The sequence below is a fragment of the Camellia sinensis genome, chromosome 11, assembly GCF_055761805.1.
Source record: "Camellia sinensis isolate YWXY chromosome 11, ASM5576180v1, whole genome shotgun sequence".
Lineage (NCBI taxonomy): Eukaryota > Viridiplantae > Streptophyta > Magnoliopsida > Ericales > Theaceae > Camellia > Camellia sinensis.
In genome coordinates, this window is record NC_138971.1 from 121,043,707 (window position 1) to 121,066,674 (window position 22,968).

General features: G+C 36.4%; 1 protein-coding gene across 18 annotated transcripts in view; it reads left to right on the top strand.

The window, feature by feature from the left end:
* The window catches only part of LOC114293021 (uncharacterized), a 37,597-nt gene that overhangs the window by 9,848 nt on the left and 4,781 nt on the right, over positions 1-22,968 (top strand). For 3 of the 18 annotated variants that reach the window (XR_014344423.1, XR_014344418.1, XR_014344424.1), the window contains 2 exons: positions 4,986-5,140; positions 5,405-5,587. The exons of 2 other annotated variants lie outside the window; for them this stretch is intronic. Coding sequence is in view for 2 of the 16 variants with exons in the window: in XM_082894607.1 (XP_082750733.1) it covers positions 5,034-5,140; positions 5,395-5,587 (300 nt within the window). In the remaining 14 variants the exon portion in view is untranslated. Of the gene's footprint in view, positions 1-4,985; positions 5,141-5,394; positions 5,588-14,315; positions 15,312-22,968 lie in introns of all 18 variants that reach the window. 13 more of the 18 variants (XR_014344422.1, XM_082894607.1, XM_082894608.1 and 10 more) reach the window with 7 other exon arrangements.

Below are 22,968 nucleotides of genomic sequence, written 5' to 3' on the forward strand. Positions count from 1 at the left end.
TGAAGGGTTCCTATCGGTTTTTCATTTTTCTTTGAAATCATGCCAATTTTCAAATATCGCCACTTTTTTGAATTTACTCTTTATTGAGTTTCTTATATTCTGCATCACATCTATTTATATATTTTTTAAAAAGAATTATACATTACATTATTCTTAAGAATTATACGTTGTTTTTAAGAATATAAGATATTTATGTCAAATTCTCAAACTTTGAAAATCAAACATTAGCAAATGTCAAAGTTTTGGTCTCATGTTTATATTTTTAGTGATAGACATGACCGATAAGTGACGACACGTCGTGAAATGAGTGTCAAACATGTGTCCAAAATTAATATTTTTAATTTTAATCAAGGACATGTAAAAAATAGTATTGAACACGTGTCTAAGAGTGTCGGTGTCCGAAATGGACACATCTGCTTCTTAGAAGTGTTCGTTCGTGCTTCTTAGAACTGTGTGTTTGTGCTTCTTAGCTTATCCCACAAGCATTTTTACAGCCCTAACAAGACAACGGAGAGGAGACCAAATTTGCTTCGCTCGCCCCATCTCAACCCACCCTGTGCCAATTATATTTAATTACATGACCTTTGTATGTATATCCATCCACATATGAATTTGATTTGTTAAATTTAGTAAGAGTAAAATAGTAAAACACTCATGTGTTTCTCAGTTTTTCTTTTCTCACCTTTTTAACTCTTGTCTTTAATCTTTTTAACTCTTATTACTCATCAATCTTTGTCCCTCTTATACTACATCATCTCCCTCATTAGTATAATTCCTCTGAAGGGTGACAAATTACTTGCCAACCCCTTGCTCCTGACCCATCCTCGCCACCGCTTCGATGTTTCCCACCCCAACAAGGAACGGGGTGGGGATGGGGCCCTTCAAACCTTGCCTGTCTTGTTGTCATTCCTAATTGGAAACCTTGCCTTTGTAGACAAAAAACTTTCTTCTTGTTATTAAAATGCTTTTATTTCTTGGATGTTTTATGTTGGTTGGGGTTGAGGGTTGCGCTGCTATGGGACAAGATGGCAATGATAATTTCATCTGGGAATGCACTTAGCTGATCCTCAATGTAATTGCTCTTCTTGCAACGCTAATCATTGAAAACAAAAGCTAGTGACACACTTTGTTCCAACATATCAAACATTACTATGAAAAATAAAAATAACAAAATTCAAACCCATCATGCAACATAGAGAAACAATTTTGTTTCTGGCAACGGACCACAACGCCTACCCATGTTTCTTCCCATGAATTCCCCTGGTGCTCTTGCTGGAGGTCTGAAATAGGGTTGGTTTCGTATTTGATCCAGGACTTTATGGATGGGGATTCGGAACACCGTCGCCACTGCCTGTTTGCCCTTCAATTCTGTTTCTTGTTTGGGTGGTCCGTTGTTACCTCGGCCTCGCTTCGGCGAGCCGTTTGCTTTCTCCTGCTTTGTCTCTTTGTTTCCCGATGTGTCTTCCTCGGCTCTGGCGTATTTCTCGATTCTTGCCATGAGTTCTTCCATGCTTTTTGGCAGTGTTTTTGCCAAAGACTTCCGTAGTGGGCAGTCATCTTTCAGGCCGTTCTTGAAAGATACGACCGCCACTTCTTGGTTGCATTCGGGTATTCGATTGAACACCTCGTAGTATCTCTTCGCGTAGGCCTAAGGCCTTCTTCTTTGGTGATTCTTAAAGCCATCAGGGCGTCGACCCTCAAGGGCTGTAGTTTGTTTGTTACAAACCTGGCTACAAACATCTCAGCCAGGCCTTCCCATGTCTTTACGCTTCCCTTTGGCAGCTTATGGAACCAATCGGATGCTATTTCCCCAAAGGATGAGGGAAATACTTTACAGAGCAATGGTTCGTTCCCACTGTATAACGCCATTGAGTTCAGGTATAGTCCAACAATGAAGTTGGGGTCTGACTTACCATCATAAATTTGGAACCTCGGCATACTGAATCTCTTTGGTGCTTCAAATTTGTCTAGTTCCACCGAGAATTGTGTCGTCGGCTTAATTGGGGAAGTTACCTCGGCTTCAACATTCTGTTGCCTCCTCTTGAGGTAATCTCTTAGGTCCTCTTTACTCCTTCCTGGAGCTCGGCTATCTTTTGATTTCAATTTCTTCGGCACGCTGCTTTCGGCCTCGTGGTGGGGTCGTTTTGATCTCTCTCCATGTGTTGTGTCAAAGCAAAGTGCTTGCCTTTGAATATGGCGATGTTCTTTGGGCTCTGGATCCTTCGCGTGATACGTCCTTTGGGACTCTTCTTGTCTCGGCTCTTCTCGTCCGCCTTCCCTGGAAGGTCGGTGAGAGTGGCTTCCACTCCTAGTGTGCTGAGGGGCTTCGAGAATTGCTCTTCTTTCTCCCTTCTGGGTATTAATTGCTGGCATCGGCGTATCTTGCAGCGGGTATGGTGGCTGCATTACATTATTTTGCATCATGAAGTTGACGACCGACTGTAGGTCTGCCAACTTGTTTGCCAATTCTTTTACTTCCTCATCCCTCCGTAGGCACCTATCCCTCCATACCTGAAGATTATCTTCGTTATAGTACTGGCCTTGGTCTGTTTTCTTTGAAGTGTTCCCTTCCTGGCCGACGTCTTTCTCGACGTGGCCTTGGTCATGAATTCTTGCATTATGGCTGTCTCCTTCTACATCAAGGTCGATTGGTCTGCCACTCCCAGCAGGAGTGTTGCCCCCAATGTTTTCCCTCTGTTCGTTACTGGCCATCTATTCTTCTAAGATTCCCACAGACGGCGCCAAATTGTATGGGTAATTTTCTTACCACACTGCCCGCCTAGTAATCAGCTGGAGAGCACCGGTAGAGTAGATGGCTTTAGTAACCTGAAACAGAAAGAAAAAGGCTCCGGTGGTGGCTCTTTCACCCGGGGGCACTCCGACGATCAAGTCAGTATATCTCTCAAAGATAATCAAGTGCTAAACTCACAAGCTTGAGTATAAAACTGTGTACCTTAGACCCATGGGGGTGCCTCTCTTTTATAGTTTACTCAATCCAAGTCCTACTAGAAGCCCGACTTCTATGGACTCCAATTTAATACTTACTTTGGATTCTTCAAGAGATAAAGATAAACTCCATAAGAGCTTTATCCTTATCTTGCCTAAGTCTCCTCTTTGTCTTAGGACTCTTGTCCCTTATCCGCTTATCTCGGATTCTGATATCTTCGGAGATAACCTCGGCAACTCCGAGATCACCTCGGCGTAATTTCCACGACATGTGGCACCTCGGCCAAACACGTCGGCGTCGCCATGCCACGTGTTGGTACCCAAGAAATATATCCCCACAATAATAATAATAATAATAATAAAGTTTAGCGATAATGTAAGTGGTTAAAAAGACAGCTCATAGCAAACTTTGAAAGCTTAACTTTAGGTTCAATGGCATAAAAAAGTCTTTATGTTATGGTTATCAATTAATCGGACAATCCACATCAAATTCTTTTAGTTTTAAATTGATTGAAATTAACGTTTCAATTTGAAATATGTTATAAATGCAAGCTAAGTTTTGGTAATTTGGTTTATTAGCTTGGCTAAACCACTTTTAGGTCTTGTTTGTTTGGCGAATTAGGTTAGATGAGATTATGAGTACGGTAAGATTGAATGGGGAGATTATTAGTGTAGTGATATTAGATTGGAGATATAAAATAAAGTGTATTTGTTTGTAACTAGTGGGGTGGTATTAATTAGTTAGGACTAAATTTATAAAATACCTAAAAATCCTCATCTATAATTTTGTTGTTTTTGTAAAGTGGAGAGCAAAATGATAATTTAGCTATCAATTTAAGTGAAGGGACTAGCTATCCCAACCCTTTTTTGAAAATGCTAATCCCACCATAAGAGGGGATTAATATTCTCATGAAATTACTAATCCCATTATATTTTATTACACCCAAATATAGATTTAATGAATCCCACAAAAGTTGATTTACTCATAAAATTGTGAAAAGAGGGGGCCAATCTTTGTATACTCTCATGATGTGGCATTTTGAAAATGTAAGTATTTAGAGTGGCATGTAAGCACCGATTAGTTGAGAGTAAAAGATTTGGGTTAAACTTTACTTTTATTACTGTACATTAGACGGGGTTAAGAAAGAAAGACAAAGTAATTTTGTATTATTACGTATATGTCTGCTCAAAGCCTTTTAGGTAAAGGGTGACATATGGATGGGTTGGGTTGGGTCAGGTGAAGATGGGTCTTGTGGTTAAATGGATTAACCCTGAACCTGCCCAATTAGCAAACAAGTTATACTTGGACAGATTTAGCTGTACACAGGTCGGGCACATGGACCCATTTTGATCAGTTTAATTACTTATCTCTGCCAAGAACCATTTTTAGCTGATCATTTTATGAGTATCTTTTTTTGGATCCAATCCATTTTCGTGGCCCGACCCATTGGCCAAGATTTGTTTTCCCATTCCTTGGTACAATTGTTGTTGTGGCTAGCCTGTTGAACACTATAATTACAAGTGGGTGGTTTAATTAAAAATTTCTAGTGAACAGAATAGCAGAAACTTTTTCTCTTGTTCTTGGTCTTAAACGTTTAAGTAAATAAAAAGTATTACTGCTGTGAGGTCAACCTTGTTTTTGTTTTAAGCAATATGCGGCCCAAAGTTCAATTGTTACACTCATGTGATGAACCAAATAGACACTGTTTCACACATGTGGTGTTCTCACTGGCTAAGTCTTATGGAGGGTTCCTGAATGTCCATCATAAAGATGCTGAATAAACAAATAGAATCCAATTATTTATTTATTATTTTTATTTTTTTATACATCAATTGGGGTTGGATGCTAGTTGTTAAGGGAAGGGGGAACCACGAAGAGTGTCAAACTCTTCCCCATAAGATTTTGAATTCAAAACCTCACACTACAAAGTGGTGCAGCACAATCACAAGGCCAAGGCCGTTGTTAACTAGAAACTAATTTAGTGCATTGATTTCTTCTTTTTGGTAATTTCAAGTTAAACAATTTGGTTTTGATGTAGGACCAAGTGCTTTGGAATCACTATAATACTAGATCTAATATAAAACCTATGAAGCACGGGTACTCCAAAAATGTTGCCGTACAAGTACCAGATACTTCTCTGGTGCGGGTACGCGTACCGGTAAGGCTGCACGCGTATTGGGTACGCCAAAACAGGTATGTTTTATACAGTTAGTATACTGATGGGTACGCCATGGGCACACCACGGGTACGCCATTGGTACGTTTTGGGTACTCCGGGGTAAAAAATGAGATTTTTTTATAAATTAAAGGGTACCGGAGCAATTTTTTATGTCTATTTTAAAGAATTATAAAAATCTGGGGTTCTTTTGTAATAAATAAAACATAAATAAAACATGAAACCATATAAAATTAGGGTTCTTTATTCTCTCTATCATTCTATCATCTCAGCTCCTTCCAGATCTCATTTCGAAATACTCCGAGGCTGAAGAACTTCGAAGGTGCTAGGGTTCCATGTCTATTCAATTATCTCCTTCCAGAAATACTCCCAAGAGAGTCTGAAGAACACTTCGAAGGTGCGATTGAAAGGTTTAATCGAAGGTGCTGCCGATTGATTCTCTCATTCGAAGGTGCGATTGAAGAGGTAAGTTCATCTTCGATTCTTTCCCCTTTTCTTCTTCGATTCTTTATCCTCTTTCTTTCATTTTTTTTTTTAGATTTTTGTGCTGTTTCTTCGCTGCAAACCATCGATTCTTCTTTTCTCTTTGGTTTTCTCTTTCTTTGATCCTTCATCTTCTTCTTCATTTTTCTTGAACCTTTTTTTTTTTTTTTTCTGATATATGTCCAGATTTTTGAACTAAAATCTGTCCAGATTTTTGAACTAAGATTTGTCCTTATTTTTTTTCTTCTTCTGATATATGTCCAGATTTTTGAACTTGAACTAAGATCTGTCCTTATATATATATATATTTTTTTTTTCTGATATATGTCTAGATATTTGAACTAAAATCTGTCCAGATTTGTTGAACTAAGATCTGTCCTTATTTTAAAAATTTTTTTTTCTGATATATGTCATATATATATGCAATATGATATTGGTTGTAAAGCTTGACGACAAATTAAAATCCCTTGACACCTTAAATTCTCTTTCGTAGCAGTTTATTTTGAGGGGAGGGATGGGGGTTATGTAACTGAAAAACAGAGCATTAATTTGTGATGCATAACCATTGGTTTTGAGTTAAGTTAAGTTATCTGTTTGCAATGCTTGATGTTGTGGGTAGATATGATCGATTCTTCTTTTCACTTTAGTTTCGATATTTAATTTTAATTTGTAGGTTGGATCCTTTAACCATAATTATAAAAAAAATAAAAAAAAATATCGGCGTACCGCAACCGTACCCGTATCATATTTTTTTGGGGTTTTCCGTATCGGCGTACCCGCAATCGTACCCCCACCCGTCCCCGCACCCGCACCCGTGCTTCCTAGTACTAAACTCATGTAGGGAAGATTAGGAAACTTACAGAAATGCTCATCGCAGCTGGGGTTTATGGCTGATTAAGTAATGAAAAGTTAGGTAGCTTACCGAGTTAAAATCAATGCTACAATTGGTTTGATTTCAAACTGTGAGCTTGTTGGATTTTGTACTATTTTACGTGTTTGGGGTTGCGTTCAAAATGTCAAAAGGTCGGGGAAAGAGTTCTGTTTCGTTGGTGTTTTAATCATTTAATAGGGGCCCTTTTTGAAAGCTTTGATGATTTAACTCCTAAAAAATAGCCTGGCTTTCATGAGCAAGGAGAAGGATTCATAGGAACAAGATGGAGAATATTTTAGGTTTCTATCTGAGTTTATTCCTTCAGAGCTGCACCTGAAGCAAGGTTGCCATACATTATACAGAGTTCCAAATTTTCTCAAAAAAATTTGGAAATCAATTCTATTGATTAGACTTATTGACATGCATGTACCATATGTAGGTTGTTGGGTTCTAATTCAACTTGGTCTGAAACTTAAGAAATAGAAACTGAGGCCCTTTGACTTGTTGAAAAAATCTAGATCATATAAATTCTCCATAAAACCATAACTTAGCATACAATACAACCCATGGACCAAAACCATAGCCCCTGTCAAGTGAATTTTGAAAATTAGCAAATGATCCCTAACATTTAATCTAAGAAAGGCAATGTTTTTAAAGGTGAATGCGTAATGTGAGGCGTTTTATCTCTCATGAGGTGAGGCGTAAGCCTTAAGGTATTGAGGCGTAAGCATTTCAAATTCTGAATTTTTATATTTAGTAAATATTTTAAAACAATAAATAAATACATCAAAATTAAATATAAAGGTGTAAATACTTTTATGCTCAAGGCTCATTGCAGAGAATGAAGCTTTGCTTTATTAAAAGTGAAATTGGTATTCTTAGTTTTGGTGATTGAGCTTCTCACTGAGCATTAACTTTGTGTTTTTTCTTATTAGTCATACTTAATTTTTCCTATTAAATATAGTTCTAAAATGGTTCTTTTTTATTTTTTATATTTAAACCATCTACTAGAGTAAGTTTAACAAGACCCTAAGACAAACTCTTCATATGCATAGGCGCACCTAAAACGCATGTCTCAGACTATGTGCACAAGCCTTTGGGGTGTAAAGCTAAAGAATCAAAGCCTTGAGGCGTTTTTCCTTAGCCTCGCCTCGAGGCGAGCATTGAGGCAGGCCTCAGTAAAGCCTTTTAAAGGTAATAAAAGATAAATAAAATTGCACAATAGACTATTGAGCTACTACAAAAAGTAGAGGTGCGCAAATGAATAGATGAACTTGCAAACTGAACCAATCAGGTCTTCATAGTTGGGCTTGTTTGTTATGGGACAATTCTCCATTTGGTTTTGGATCCAAAAAATCCCATAATTGACGCGGTCGTTTCAGTTCTTGGTTTAGGGCTCAAGTAATGTGGAACAACTTGAGAACTAACCCCATGTATATATTATATAATATTTATTATAGATATAAATATTCTTGATTTGTCTTGATTACCTTGGCTTTAACATGTGCAAAAATCATTTGCATAGCATGTGTTGTTGACTTTATGTTTGAGTATTTACAAAAAATTTAGTGGACAATTGAAGTGTTATAAAATGCGAGTAGAACTATGGGAGCCTGAAGATTTTCAGTTTTGGTTAGTTGTATTCCGTTCATTCTTTGGTTTGGTTCTAGGTTTGGAATTTCCATAACTCACTAGGTTCAACTAACCCAACCGAGCCCAACCCAACCAACCCATGCTCACCCCTACTAAAATTTTAAGTGGAGACTTAAAATTCAAATTAGAAATTATTAGATGAAGTCTCAAGTATATTATTTCTATATATTCATTGGATGTCTCTTAAACTTAATTTCAAAGAGTTTGACCATGTATTTTGCGGACTTTATGGTTAGGGATTTCTAAACTTTTTAGTGGGCAACTAAATATTTAATTAAAGTAGAACTGTTGGTCAACATGAAGCAACCTGAGTTTTTCATTTTTGGGTTGGAATGAGTTCCATTCATTGTTCCGTTTGGTGGTGTGTCCAAAATTCCCATAACCAACAAGGCCTGTTTGATTCTCGGTCTGGCACTAACCCAACTGAATCGAAATTATTAAATGAAGTTTCGAGTACTAGCATACAAAATTTTAGGTTTGCCATTTTTTTGTTAACATGCCCGACTTCATTCTTCGCCAAATTATGAGAAAGCTTGCCTTCAATGTAGTGTTCTAGGAGTAAAGAAAATAAATAAAAATGAACCATGGCTTGTATTCTTGGAAGATTGAAATTCCTTTTTTGTTTTTTTTTTTGGGACATGAAACTTCTGCCAGGAAGCAATAAGAGCGGTATTAAGGGCCTGAGTGTTTGGAAATAAAATCAGTGGCTTGAGTGATTTGTAGATCAGACTTGTACATATAAGTAGACTTGTAGATATTTGTATAGATATTTCTAGAAGACATTGTAGAATGTTCTTGCAGCTCGTAAGAAGGCTTCCATGGGAAGCTTCTACATGACACTTTCTTGTGTGTTCTAGAATGCTCCTAAAGAGCCTATAAAAAGGAAAGGGGCTCATTTGCTCCAATCAATCCAAGAGTTGTATAAGTCCCTTTAAAGTGAATACAGAAACATCCTCCCAAACACTCTGGGCTTGTTTGGTTTGTTTTTGGGAGAGTTGTTTTTGAAATTTTTTTTCAAAATTTTGTTTGGTTTATTGTTTTTCTCAAAAAATTTCCAAAATTACTTCCTCTCTCTTACACATCAAGCAATCACTTTTTCTCTCTCCTCTCTCATTCTTAATCACTTTTTTTCTCACACACATCTACCCAATTACAACAAAAATATCAAATCATCACAAACTCCCAAACTCCAAAATTACTTTCAAAAAATACAATCAAGCAAACCAAAAAAATTTCTAAACTCTCTCCCCAATTTTTTTTTTTTAAAATCACTCTCTCAAAAACAAACCAAACACACCCTTTGTCTTCTTACTTGTCTTTCTTGTAAATTTGTGAGTTAGGCTGACTTAGCATCACCAAGCAAGACTTGTGATTGTCTAAGTGCCACACGGATAACTTGAAAATAACCAAGGCCGTGACATGTAGCTGGCAAAAAGAGAATGTCAAAGCTCCTACGGTTCCCTATAGCTATAACATATTTCATACAAAGAATAACTTATTAGTTTAAAATTTTTTATTTTTTATTTTTTTGTTAGCTCATTATTTCTTTGGTTTTGTTTTTTATTTTTTTTTATAGTCCACTTCATTTTTAATATAGGCACAAGATAGTTTTGACGATGGTGCTTTAACTATATTTGAGATCGATGGTGTTAGGAAGAGATATTGGCTCAATCGTTTTCATATAGTGGTTGAAGTAGAAATACTATACAATAAAATCATGGAGCATCTGAACAGTCATATATACACCCCTCTTCCAATTTTCCAAGTCAAGGAGGACAGCGGCAACTAGTGTACGGAAGAATTGCATTTTGTTGCCATACCTCAAAGGGGAGTTACAATTGAAGATTTTTTGAAAACATCGTCAAATAGAGATTCACTCTTTGATTCTCTCCATTCGGATCAATATAAGAAACTAATGAAAGAGATTATCAAAGTTGTTATTCATCTAATGGACATAAGTGATTTAACAATAAAATTAGGTCTTCAAACTGTCACATTATTACATGATAGACAATTTTCTCAACATTGTATTACGAAATTTTTTGGTGTCAAAATTTTCAGTAAGTTGAAATTCTGCTAGTAAAAATGATTTATTTATTTACTTATTTATTTATTCTTATGAAATTTTTATCTTTCTGTATTGTTATATAGGAAAGCAAAATAAGGTGTAAGGTTTTTGTAATTGGCAATCCCGTTTGATAAAATTCTTTTCAGTTGTAATTTTATTTGATCTTTTATTTGAGTGAGGCTGTGAGTATTTAGATGCGATTCCAACCTGAATTGTGCTTATGCAGAGGAGTTTGTGATCTTAATCTTATCATGTTTGCCACTTCGCTGACTATGTCACGACCTTTCAGAAGTTTCACTCGCCTGCAAAAGTACTGGGAGTTGTTTTTTTCTGCTTGAGCAGCCATTCCTGTGTTCGAGCGTAGACCCTGTTTAGTCTCATGCGTTTTAGTCACTTTGCTCGAGCGGAGATCGCGGATCTGTTTGCTATAAAAGCTGTGGTTTAGTCAGGTGTTAGGGTATGGCTTCCAGATCTTCTTCTTAGGTATTACGGTTTTCTTCTAGAGCTTCTTTGCTTGTTTCTTTTGATATCTGTGAGAGTTTAATCATGAATTGAGTGGATTATATCAAAGGGTTTGTTTAGTTTGTTTTATTCACTCAGCAGCATCGATATCAGTCTTCGTCCTTGTATAGATCAATTTGATAAATGCTAACAACTTTGATGAGGGAGTTATTACCTTACGAAAAATCTAAAATCCCGGATATATTGATTTGTGATTATGTACCAATTTTAAACAGTAAATAACAATCTCAATCAAACAATCAAAGACAAATTGACACAACAATTTTACGTGGAAAAATCACAATTGGAACGCCTCCAATTGTGATAAAAAATCATGGGCCAAGGCCACAAAACAATTCATTAAGAAGGCACAACTAAATTACACAAGTGTACTCTCAATTTTCTAATGAATTCACGCCCGAATTGAACCGACCCCTATGTGCCTTTTCCAGCCCCGTCTTCACCTTGGAATTGTCTTGCCCAACGTTGAATCCACAACGCCGATGTCGAATCCACGACGATGAGCCACTCCGGAATCCACTAAAGCTTCAGGCTTATGTTCCATGGAATCCACCAATGCCGATATTAAAGTTGTTGGCATTTATCAAATTAATCTATACAAGGACAAAGATTGATATCGATGCTGCTGAGTGAATAAAACAAACTAAACAAACCCTTTGATATAATCCACTCAATACATGATTAAACTCTTACAAATATCAAAGGAAACAAGCAAAAAAACTCGAGAAGGAAACCCTAATACCTAAGAAGAAGATCTGGAAGCCGTACCCTAAAACCTGACCAAACCGCAGCTTTTATAGCAAACAGATCCGCGATCTCTGTTCGAGCGCAAGAAGGGCCGCTCGAGCAGAGTGACTAAAACGCGTGAGACTAAACAGGGTCTACGCTCGAGCACAAGAATGGCTGCTCGAGCGGAAAAGAACAATTCCTAGTAATTTTGCAAGCAAGTGAAACTTCTGAAAGGTCGTGATATAGTCAGCGAATTGACAAACATGATAGGATTAAGATCATAAACTCCGCCACATAGGCACAATTCAGGTTAGATTCGCATCTAAATACTCATAGCCTCATTGAAATAAAAGATCGAATAAAATTACAACTCAAAAAAATTTATCAAACATGATTGTCAATTACAAAAACCTAATACCTTATTTTGCTTTCCTATATAACAGTACATAAAGATAAAAATTAAATCCATAAGAATAAATAAATAAGTAAATAAATAAATCATTTTTATTAGCAGAATTTCAACTTACTGAAAACTTTGCCACAAAAAAATTTGGCAATACAATGTTGAGGAAATTGTCTTTCATGTAATAATGAGACAGTTTGAAGATCTAATTTGATTGTTAAATCACTTATGCCCTTTAGATGAATAACAATTTTGATAATCTCCTTCATTAGTTTCTTATATTGATTCGAATGGAGGGAATCAAAGAGTGAATCTCTATTTGACGATGTTTTCAAAAAATCTTGAATTGTAACTCCCCTTTAAGGTATGGCAACAAAATGCAATTATTCCGTACACTCGTTGGCCCTGTCCTCCTTGACTTGGGAAATTGGAAGAGGGGAGTATATATGACTGTTCGAATGCTCCATGATTTTATTGTACAGTATTTCTACTTCAACCACTATATGAAAATGATTGAGCCGATATCTCTTCCTAACACCATCGATCTCAAATACAGTTAAAGCACCATCGTCAAGGCTATCTTGTGCCTCTATTAAAAATGAAGTGGGCTATTAAAAAAACAAAAAACAAAACAAAAGAATTAATGAGTTAACAAAAAAAATAAAAAATAAAAAATTTTAAACTAACTTATAAGTTATTCTTTGTATGAAATATGTTATAGCTATAGGGAACCGTAGGAGCTTGGACATTCTCTTTTTGCCAGCGACATGTCACGGCCCTGGTTATTTCCAAGTTATCCGCGTGGCTCTGAGACAATCACTAGTCTTACTTGGTGATGCTAAGTCAGCCTAACTCACAAATTTGCAAGAAAGGCAAGTAAGAAGACAAAAAGAGTTTGAGAGAATGTTTTTGTATTCACTTTAAAGGGACGCGGTACAATTCTTGGATTGATTGGAACAAATGAGAGCCTCTCCTATTTATAGGCTTCTTAAGAGCATTCTAGAACACACAAGAAAGTGTCATGTAGAAGCTTCCCATGGAAGCCTTCTTACAAGCTACAAGAACATTCTAGAATGTCTTTTAGAAATATCTATACAAATATCTACAAGTCTAGTTATATGTACAAGTATGATCTACTTCCAAAATCAATTTAAGACCAAATAAGAATAATAAATAATACCCACTCATGGGCAACCCCTATTAACTCATATCAACAAATATGAAAATTGTCAAAATACCCCTAACCTAAAAATCCTAGAAAATATAAACTAATAATAAAATAGGACTATAATAATACTAAAAACATGATTATGAATGGTTCCTATCGGTTTTTCATTTTTCTTTGAAATCATGCCAATTTTCAAATATCGCCACTCTTTTGAATTTACTCTTCATTGAGTTTCTTATATTCTGCATCACATCTATTTATATATTTTTTAAAAAGAATCATACATTACATTATTCTTAAGAATTATACGTTGTTTTTAAGAATATAAGATATTTATGTCAAATTCTCAAACTTTGAAAATCAAACATTAGCAAATGTCAAAGTTTTGGTCTCATGTTTATATTTTTAGTGATAGACATGACCGATAAGTGACGACACGTCATGAAATGAGTGTCAAACATGTGTCCAAAATTAATATTTTTAATTTTAATCAAGGACATGTAAAAAATAGTATTGAACACGTGTCTAAGAGTGTCGGTGTCCGAAATGGACACATCTGCTTCTTAAAAGTGTTCGTTCGTGCTTATTAGTACTATCTGCTTCTTAGAAGTGTGTGTTCGTGCTTCTTAGCTTATCCCACAAGCATTTTTACAGCCCTAACAAGACAACGGAGAGGATACTAAATTTGCTTCGCTCGCCCCATCTCAACCCACCCTGTGCCAATTATATTTAATTAAATGACCTTTGTATGTATATCCATCCACATATGAATTTGATTTGTTAAATTTAGTAAGAGTAAAATAGTAAAACACTCATGTGTTTCTCAGTTTTTCTTTTCTTACCTTTTTAACACTTGTCTTTAATCTTTTTAACTCTTATTACTCATCAATCTTTGTCCCTCTTATACTACATCATCTCCCTCATTAGTATAATTCCTCTGAAGGGTGACAAATTACTTGCCAACCCCTTGCTCCTGACCCATCCTCGCCACCGCTTCGATGTTTCCCACCCCAACAAGGAAACGGGGTGGGGATGGGGCGCTTCAAACCTTGCTTGTCTTGTTGTCATTCCTAATTGGAAACCTTGCCTTTGTGGACAAAAAACTTTCTTCTTGTTATTAAAATGCTTTTATTTCTTGGATGTTTTATGTTGGTTGGGGTTGAGGGTTGCACTGCTACATTTCTTTTGTTTCTCTATGTTGCATGATGGGTTTGAATTTTGTTATTTTTATTTTTCATAGTAATGTTTGATATGTTGGAACAAAGTGTGTCACTAGCTTTTGTTTTCAATGATTAGTGTTGCAAGAAGAGCAATTACATGGAGGATCAGCTAAGTGCATTGCCATCTTGTCCCTCTTGACAATGAAAGAAGCGGCAAGAACTGGTGTGCTTTCCCTTGAATGGAAAAATTTGTGGAAGTTTTCCATGGGTAGTTTGAATTTTGATGCTTCCAATACAAAGGCGCGCATGCAACAAGAAATAGAAACAATGTCAATTGAAACTGAAAGGACTAAGTATATAAGTAGGGTAAACAAAGTCTCCAATTTGCATCAGGGCCAAAATATAGAAGAATTTAGAGTGTGCTTTGATTTGGATTAGAATTTTGCATGTGTCATTGATAGATGAATTAACTTTGCAAAAGAAAAGAGTTTGAAAGCTTGAGTTGGACTTGAGGATAATTTGACGATTCTCAGTTTGAGGATTCTTGCCCTTTTCCGTTAAGCCAATTTGGTGTTCTAAGCTTTAATACCTTGACTTCCCTCTGCTTGAAATCGGTAGATTTGACAGAAGACGTTCTTGCACAATTCTTATCTAATTGTCCGTTGATTGAAGAGTTATCTTTGATGCATTCATGATCTTTGGTTAATCTAAAAATAGGTGGTCCTCTGAAGTTGAAGTAATTGGTGCTTAGCTACTGTTTCAGTTTACGAAATCTTGAGATTTTGGCTACAAATCTCATATCATTTAAATACCGTGGGCCATACATAATCAACAATCCTCTTAAGAATGTTGTCCTGTTCTCTGAAGTATCCATTGGGGGTTGTTAGTTACTGCATGGATATAGTTTGTTCAGCATTTTACCGTTTCTCTGGTGTACTCTGTTAGCTAGAGACACTTGTACTGGACCTGGATTCTCTGGTTAGTTGGCATAACCATTGCGTGGTAGTTTTGTTTTTTAATTCCAGAATTTTGTAATCTTAAGCGGTTGGAATTGTAAGCTGTTGCATATGATGACCAAAGTATCCCATTCCTCACTTCCTTGATAGATGCATTGTATAAGTTTGTGGTGAAGGTGAATCTTCTTAATCTAAATGGCTTTTCATTTAAGAACACTTGGATTATTGTTTATTTGGTCAAATGATGCAAATTACAATGTTTGTTGTGTTCATATGAGTACTTGTACATGTTTTAGCTCCCATTCATTTGTATGAGATCAGTCTTGTAATTTGACTATGTAATCACGCAGTTATTATATTATAACCAGTGGTTGATCTATGCGATGCACGTAATAAAATTAATATTTTTAACAAATTTATGATAATATTATTATGAACCATGACATAAATATATGTTTATATGTATAAATTATTTTGATGGTTTATTAGCTTTGATGTTAAACCTTTCATTTTTTTGTTATGTAGGCTTATTATTACTATATACTCATGATTGTTATGTTTATTTATTCCTTTGTTATTTAAAAATTAACAATATTAAACCTCATTAGGTCAAGTCGTGGTAAGTTAACATAATTTCTTAAAATTCTTGTCTATCCTAATTTGTTTCACCTGTAAGAGTTATTTTCTTATTTTACAATGTTTAAATTAAATATCGTTAGGTTAAGTGCTGTTATGTTAATTTAAAATTTTAAAATACATGCCAATCCTTATTTATTTTACCAATTTTAAAAACTGACAATAATATTTATGGTCATTGTACATGTAGGAGATGAACAATTCAATGATTGTAAATTTTATTTTACGCAATTAGAGTCCACTTTTTATTGATATCTTATATTTGTTATAAAAATGTTACAGAAGTACATAGTAATTTAACACAAACATGGTTCTTCCTAGATAAAAATTCTTAAGATATAAATAAAGTTGATTTACTCATAAAATTGTAAAAAGAGGGGGCCAATCTTTGTATACTCCCATGATGTGGCATTTTGAAAATGTAAGTATTTAGAGTGGCACGTAAGTGCCGATTAGTTGAGAGTAAAAGATTTGGGTTGAACTGTACTTTTATTACTGTACATTAGACGAGTTTAAGAAAGAAGGAAAAAAGTAATTTTGTATTATTACGTATATGCTTGCTCAAAGCCTTTTAAGTAAAGGGTGACATATGGATGGGTTGGGTTGGGCAGGTGAAGATGGGTGTTGTGTTTAAATGGATTAACCCTGAACCTGCCCAATTAGCAAACAAGTTATACTTGGACAGATTTAGCTGTACACAGGTCGGTCACATGGACCCATTTTGATCAGTTTAATTACTTATCTCTGCCAAGAACCATTTTTAGCTGACCATTTTATGAGTAACTTTTTTTGGATCCAATCCATTTTCGTGGCCTGACCCATTGGCCAAGATTTGTTTTCCCATTCCTTGGTACAATTGTTCTAGTGGCTGGCCTGTTGAACAGTATAATTGCAAGTGGGTGGTTTAATTAAAAATTCCTAGTGAACAAAATAGCAGAAACTTTTTCTCTTGTTCTTGGTCTTAAACATTTAAGTAAATAAAAAGTATTACTGCTGTATGGTCAACCTTGTTTTTGTTTTAAGCAATATGTGGCCCAAAGTTCAATTGTTTCACTCATGTGATGAACCAAATAGACACTGTTTCACTCGTGGTGTTCTCACTGGCTAAGACTCATGGAGGGTTCCTGAATGTCCATCATAAAGATGCTGAAAAAACACATAGAATCCAATTATTTATTTATTATTTTTATTTTTTTATACATCAGCTGGGGTTGGATGTTAGTTGTTAAGGGAAGGGGGAACCACAAAGAGTGTCAAACTCTTCTCCATAAGATTTGAATTCAAAACCTCACACTACAAAGTGGTGCTGCACAATCACTAGGAAGGCATAAAGGTGGAGTATGATCCAGTTCAGAGTACGGTACTTGGCATGGATGTGCTTCATTCTTTTCAGGAAGCCTTTGCTTTTGTGCAGAATGAGGAGAGTCGCCGCTCTGCGATGCTTCCATCTGTTACTATTGATTGTTCAGCCTTGGTGTCTGCACCTCCTCACGATACTTGTGGTTCTCGTCCTTCCTCTGAGAAGGATAATCTTTTCTATGATTGCTGTCGTAGACCTCGACACACAGGAGAGACTTGTTGGAAGCTGCATGGGACTCCCTCTGGTGGTTGAGGCGACCGTCTTGGTACTCGAGGGGGTAGGTCTGGTCAGTCTAGAGGCCGCGGGGCCAATGTTCGGGCACATCTTTCCAACACTGTTGAGCCACTATCTTCCTTGCTGCTGATGTTTCGGGGTTATCTGCCTCGGATTTTGAGATTGCTCTTCGTCACTTGCTAGACCGTCGAGCCTTCACTTTTGCTACAGGTGCACCTTCTTCTTCCTTGGCCAATTCAGGTAACTTGGCTGCCGCCCCATGTGCATTGCTATCTTATATGACTGTACCCTGGATTATTGATTTTGGTGCTTCTGACCATATGTCTGGCTCCTCTAATTTATTCTCCGAGTATAACCCCACCTCCGGTCAAGAAAAAGTACGTATTATTTCATCTGTGTTAGGGAAATGTTTAATTCATGCCACCTCTTCCCTTCCTTTGTCCTCTGTACTTCATGTTCCTAATTTTAGTATTAATCTTTTATCTTTGAGTCGGATTACTCATGATTTAAATTGTAACGTAATGGTTTTTCCTGATCATTGTTTTTCCCAAGACCTTATCATGAGGAATAGGATTGGCAGTGGTAGAGAGAACATGGTCTCTACATTGTGGATCAGACAAACAAGCTGGCTCATTCATCTATCCAATCACCATCCACCAAGGACGACATTTGGCTGTGGCATTATTGCTTAGGCCATCCCACCTTTTTATTACTTAAGCATTTATTTCTTTCTGTTTTTGAGAAAAATAATGTCTCATTTTCGATGTGAGTCATGTCAACTTGGAAATCAACATCGAGCCTCTTTTGCTCCGTCTATTAATAAAAGTTCAGTCCTATTTTCTTTGATTCATTTTGATGTATGGGTTCATTCCGTTTTGTGTCTATAAAAGGTAAGAAATGATTTGTTACTTTCATTGATGATTGCTCTAGGGCCACTTGGGTATATCTGATGAGAGATATGAGTGTGGTGCTTTCTGTGTTTCAAAATTTCTATAAAATGGTTTGTATTCAGTTTGGGGCAGTTGTCCAAATTCTACGTTTTGATAATGGGGGGGAATATATTGACTCTGGTCTTGCTAGTTATTTCGCCACTCATGGCATTATCCACCAAATTTCTTGCAATAATACTCCTCAACAAAATCTTGTTGCAGAATGCAAAAATCACCATCTCCTTGATGTGGCCGTCGTCTATCATTTGAGATGCGGGTTCTATGCTTCTATTGGGGGGAAGCGATTCTCATTGCCGCGTATTTAATTAATCGACTTCCTACCCAAGTCCTTTAAAAACACACACCTCTTCAAGTCCTCTTCTGGGTTCTCCATTCCTTCTAAGACCTTTGGCTGTGTTTGCTTTGTCCATAATCATTCCCTTGTGGTAAATTGGATCCTAAGTCTCTTAAGTGTGTTTTTCTGGGTTATTTTGCCACCCAAAAAGGTTACAAGTGTTATCATCCTTTTACTTGCAAATGGTTTGTCTTTATGGATGTCACTTTCTTTGAGTCTCAGCCTTACTTTCCAGCCTCCCCGGTATTACTGTCATCCCTTTAGGAGGAGCCTTGGTGTGAAGAGATTCCTATTCCACTTTCACCAGTGGTTGCAACGATAGAGAATGATGAGCCAACAGTTGTTGCGGAAAAGGAAGCAAGCAAAGTTTATATCTGGGACAAGGACAGACATTAAGTCCCTTCAATGCAAGAGACTACTACTTTTCCTTCTCTACTGCCAACTTCTTCTCTGGATGAGTGTCCAGAGTCACCCCCCTCTCTTGAGAGTCCAGGTAATTCTGATTCTAGTGCTCCTATTCCTGAGTTTTCAGATCTTGATGTTTCCATTGCTAATAGGAAGGGGGTTAGGCCATGTACTCAGTATCCTATTACTAATCACATCTCTTATTCTAATCTTTCTTCCTCATATAAAGCCTTTCTGTCTAAAGTGTCTTTTGTGAGTTTACCTACCAATTTTCAGGATGCTCTCTCTATTCCTGAATGGAAACATGCCATGATGGAAGAGATGAGAGCTCTCAGCAAGAGTGGCACTTGGGAGTTCGTGGAGTTACCTAGAGGCAAAAATCCAGTTGGATATTAGTGGGTGTATACGGTAAAACACAAAACAGAGAGCGGTACAAAGCAAGACTGGTTGCTAAGGGCTTTAATCAGACTTTTGGGGTAAATTACTAGGAGACATTTGCATTAGGGGTGAGCATGGTCCGGATTGTATTGGATTGGGGTAAAACCAGGACCAATCCGTTATCTACGGTTCCTGAAAAATTAGAACCAATCCAATCCGTTTAAATATGGAACCAATCCGAACCAATCCATTTAAATACGGATTGGATCGGTTTAGGGCCACGGATTCATATAATTAAATAACAAAAATATATATATATATATATAACACTTTAATTTCATAAAAATATAAATATAGCGCTATATTAGTTTCACAATAGCAACATGTTTTTCTATAATAACGACATACTGTTCTAGAATTTAAACCATAAGAAAATTAGTTTCACCATAAGTATTTAGACCATTACAAATTAAAATTAAAAACTAACAAACAAAAGTAATAAAAGAAGATATTATACGGTTTTAGGTTTGAGTTTAGATTTTATATAGAATAAGAAAAGATACTATGGGGGAGGATGTATAATAAAAATATAGATTATTTGTATACGGTCCGGATCGGTTCCAATCTGAAACCGTGGGGTTCAATCCGTAACCAATCCGTATACTACGGATTTTTAATTCTTCAATCCGAAACCGAACCGCAGATTCAAAAAACTAATCCAAACCTATCGGATTGGACTGGACTGGACTGGATTGGATTACGGATTTCACAGATTCCTTGCTCAGCCCTAATTTGCATCGGTTGCTAAGATGAATTCCGTGAGAATCTTACTCTCTCTTGCTGCAAATTTGGATTGGCCGCTTCATCAGTTTGATGTGAAGAATGCTTTCCTTCATGGAGACCTAGCAGAGGAGGTCTATATGGATATTTCCCTTGTAACGCCCCAACTTCCGGGCCACTAATAAATCAAATCAACCTCAAATTTATAATTGCGGATAACTTATAATTTCAAATATGCAAATCGTCTCCATAAATAATTACTCAAATGTCTCCAAAACATAAATTATACAAATTTTCAAAAATAATATATAGTTGTGGACTAAAAAATCTCCAACTCAAATAATCTTTTTAGATACTTCAACCTCAATCGCCACTAAATTTGCTCCACACCTGAAAAATAAATTAATTTGGGAAGTATACAATACAACAAGAATAACAAGGCTCAGACAGAAAATAAATCAACAGAGATCCAACAATTACACAACCGATTAGATTCGATAATGAAACAATTTACCAAATTGCACAAACAAGTCAACTTGACATATGATAATTTATCCAGAACCAAATACCGGTCCTACTTGGTACATGACCAGTGACCGGCCTCACCTACCTCACCGAAGCACAACCGCTTATCCGGGCTATTGGTGCAAGCTATTAGCAAGGTCTATTCGATCCATGTATGGAGCGTTTCCATGTCATTTAACTAGACAAATCAACACTGACTACACAAAACTTCATAGAATTTATCAAATGACCAGAGTACTCAAACGTGTCAATAAAATGATTTTACAAAATTTATCAAATGATCACAATAATCAAGATTACAAATTGGAAGTAATTAAAATAAACTCTTTGCAAAGAGATTTAAATGAATCATATTGTATACCACCGAATTACTTCAAATCAATCTCCTCCGTCGCCAACACTCGAATGTCAATATTTCTCCATGAATCTCCAAAGTGGCATAAGGTATGTAAGGTTTCACAAAATTTACAACTCTCCTCCTTTACGAAAATGCTTACACTCACTCTAAACACTCTTAATCTAAACTCAAAATTTCTATAATTTAAAAGAGAACAATATGAGAGAGATAGAGATATGGATGGACCAAGAAGAAGAATGATAGAAATGGTTGAGAGGTGAGCTCAATTTATAGGCAAGGATACTTGGGACAAAAGAAAAGGAAAAATAATAAAATAAAGTCTACTTGGTGGGCAAGAAAGGGGTGTACTTGGAGAAAAAGAAAAATAACTTTCCTTGGAGACAAAGTAACTTGGAGTCTAAAGGAATACGGAGTGATTAGGGGACTTAATTATGTGATTAGACAAGATTTAGTTAGCCTCTAGTTGGAATGGAACTAGGTTGGGAACACAATCCCTTGTTTTAGGGGTACTTGGTACTTTTGCTTCTAGAATGCCATGATTACAAGCCTTGAAAATTGATCCCTCACACTCTCCTAGGTTGGTTGGCCATGGGGAAGGGAAATGGAGAATGTTCTATTCAATATATGTGTACTATGGATATATTCTCAATGTACATATAGATCCAGAAATTGATTTGGTGGTACTATAGTATAAAAAGTACATGTACTAGTTTGGGGCAAAATCTTGAAATTAATAAAAGAAGTGAGGGCTTGGAATTAAACTCATGTATTGGAACCTTATTTATGTAAAATTAAATTAGGCTAAGGAACCTAATTCGGCTAGGATATTCCTATTCCGATAAAAATTAAAAATGTTAACCTGCAAGATTCGAAATAATTTAAGAAACTAAGGGACTTTTAAGGAAATAATTTAGACGTAAGGGTTTTTAAAGAAATACATTTTTTAAGGGCTTCACATCCCTGGTTTTGCAAATGCTAAGTCCAAAGATAAAATATACAAGCTCCGAAAGTCGCTTTATGGGCCAAAGCAGTCGCTTAGGGCTTGATTTGAAAAGTTTGCTCAAGCTATGTTGAAATATGGGTTCAAGCAAAGTCAAGTTGACCACACCTTATTTGTGAAACACTCCCACATGGTAAGATCACAACTCTTATTGTTTATGTTGATGATATTGTTCTGATAGGGGATGACGTTGATGAGATCCCTCAATTGAAGGAATACTTAGCTAAGGAGTTTGAAATCAAAGACTTGGATAATTTGAAGTATTTCTTAGGCATTGAAGTAGCTAGGTCCAAAGATGGTATCTTCATATGTCAGAGAAAGTATGTACTTGACTTGTTAAAGGAAATTGGGATGCTTGGAGGTAGACCATGTGATACACTTCTAGAACTGGGCCAGAAACTAAGTGAGGATCAAGAGGGTGAGCCAGTGGACGGGGAGATATCAGAGACTAGTGGATAAGCTTATACACTTATCCCACTCACGTCCAGACATTGCCATTGCAGTAAGCATGGTTAGGCAGTTTATGCATGCTCCTAGAACTTCCCACCTAGAGGCAGTTTTAAAAATCCTGAAGTCTTCCCTTGGAAAGGGTCTCTACTTCTCAAAACATGGACATCTTGGTGTGGAAGGCTTTACTGATGCGGATTGGGCTAGATCAGTCACTAATAGAACAGTCAATCTCTGGATATTGCACATTTGTTGGCGGCAACCTAGTCACATGGCAAAGTAAGAAACAAAATGTGGTTGCTAGATCTAGTACTGGGGTAGAATTCCAGGCTATGGCTCAAGGTGTATGTGAGTTGCTATGGATCAGACTATTGTTGGGACATTTGGGGATCCATCAGACCGATTCCATGAGGTTGTACTGTGACA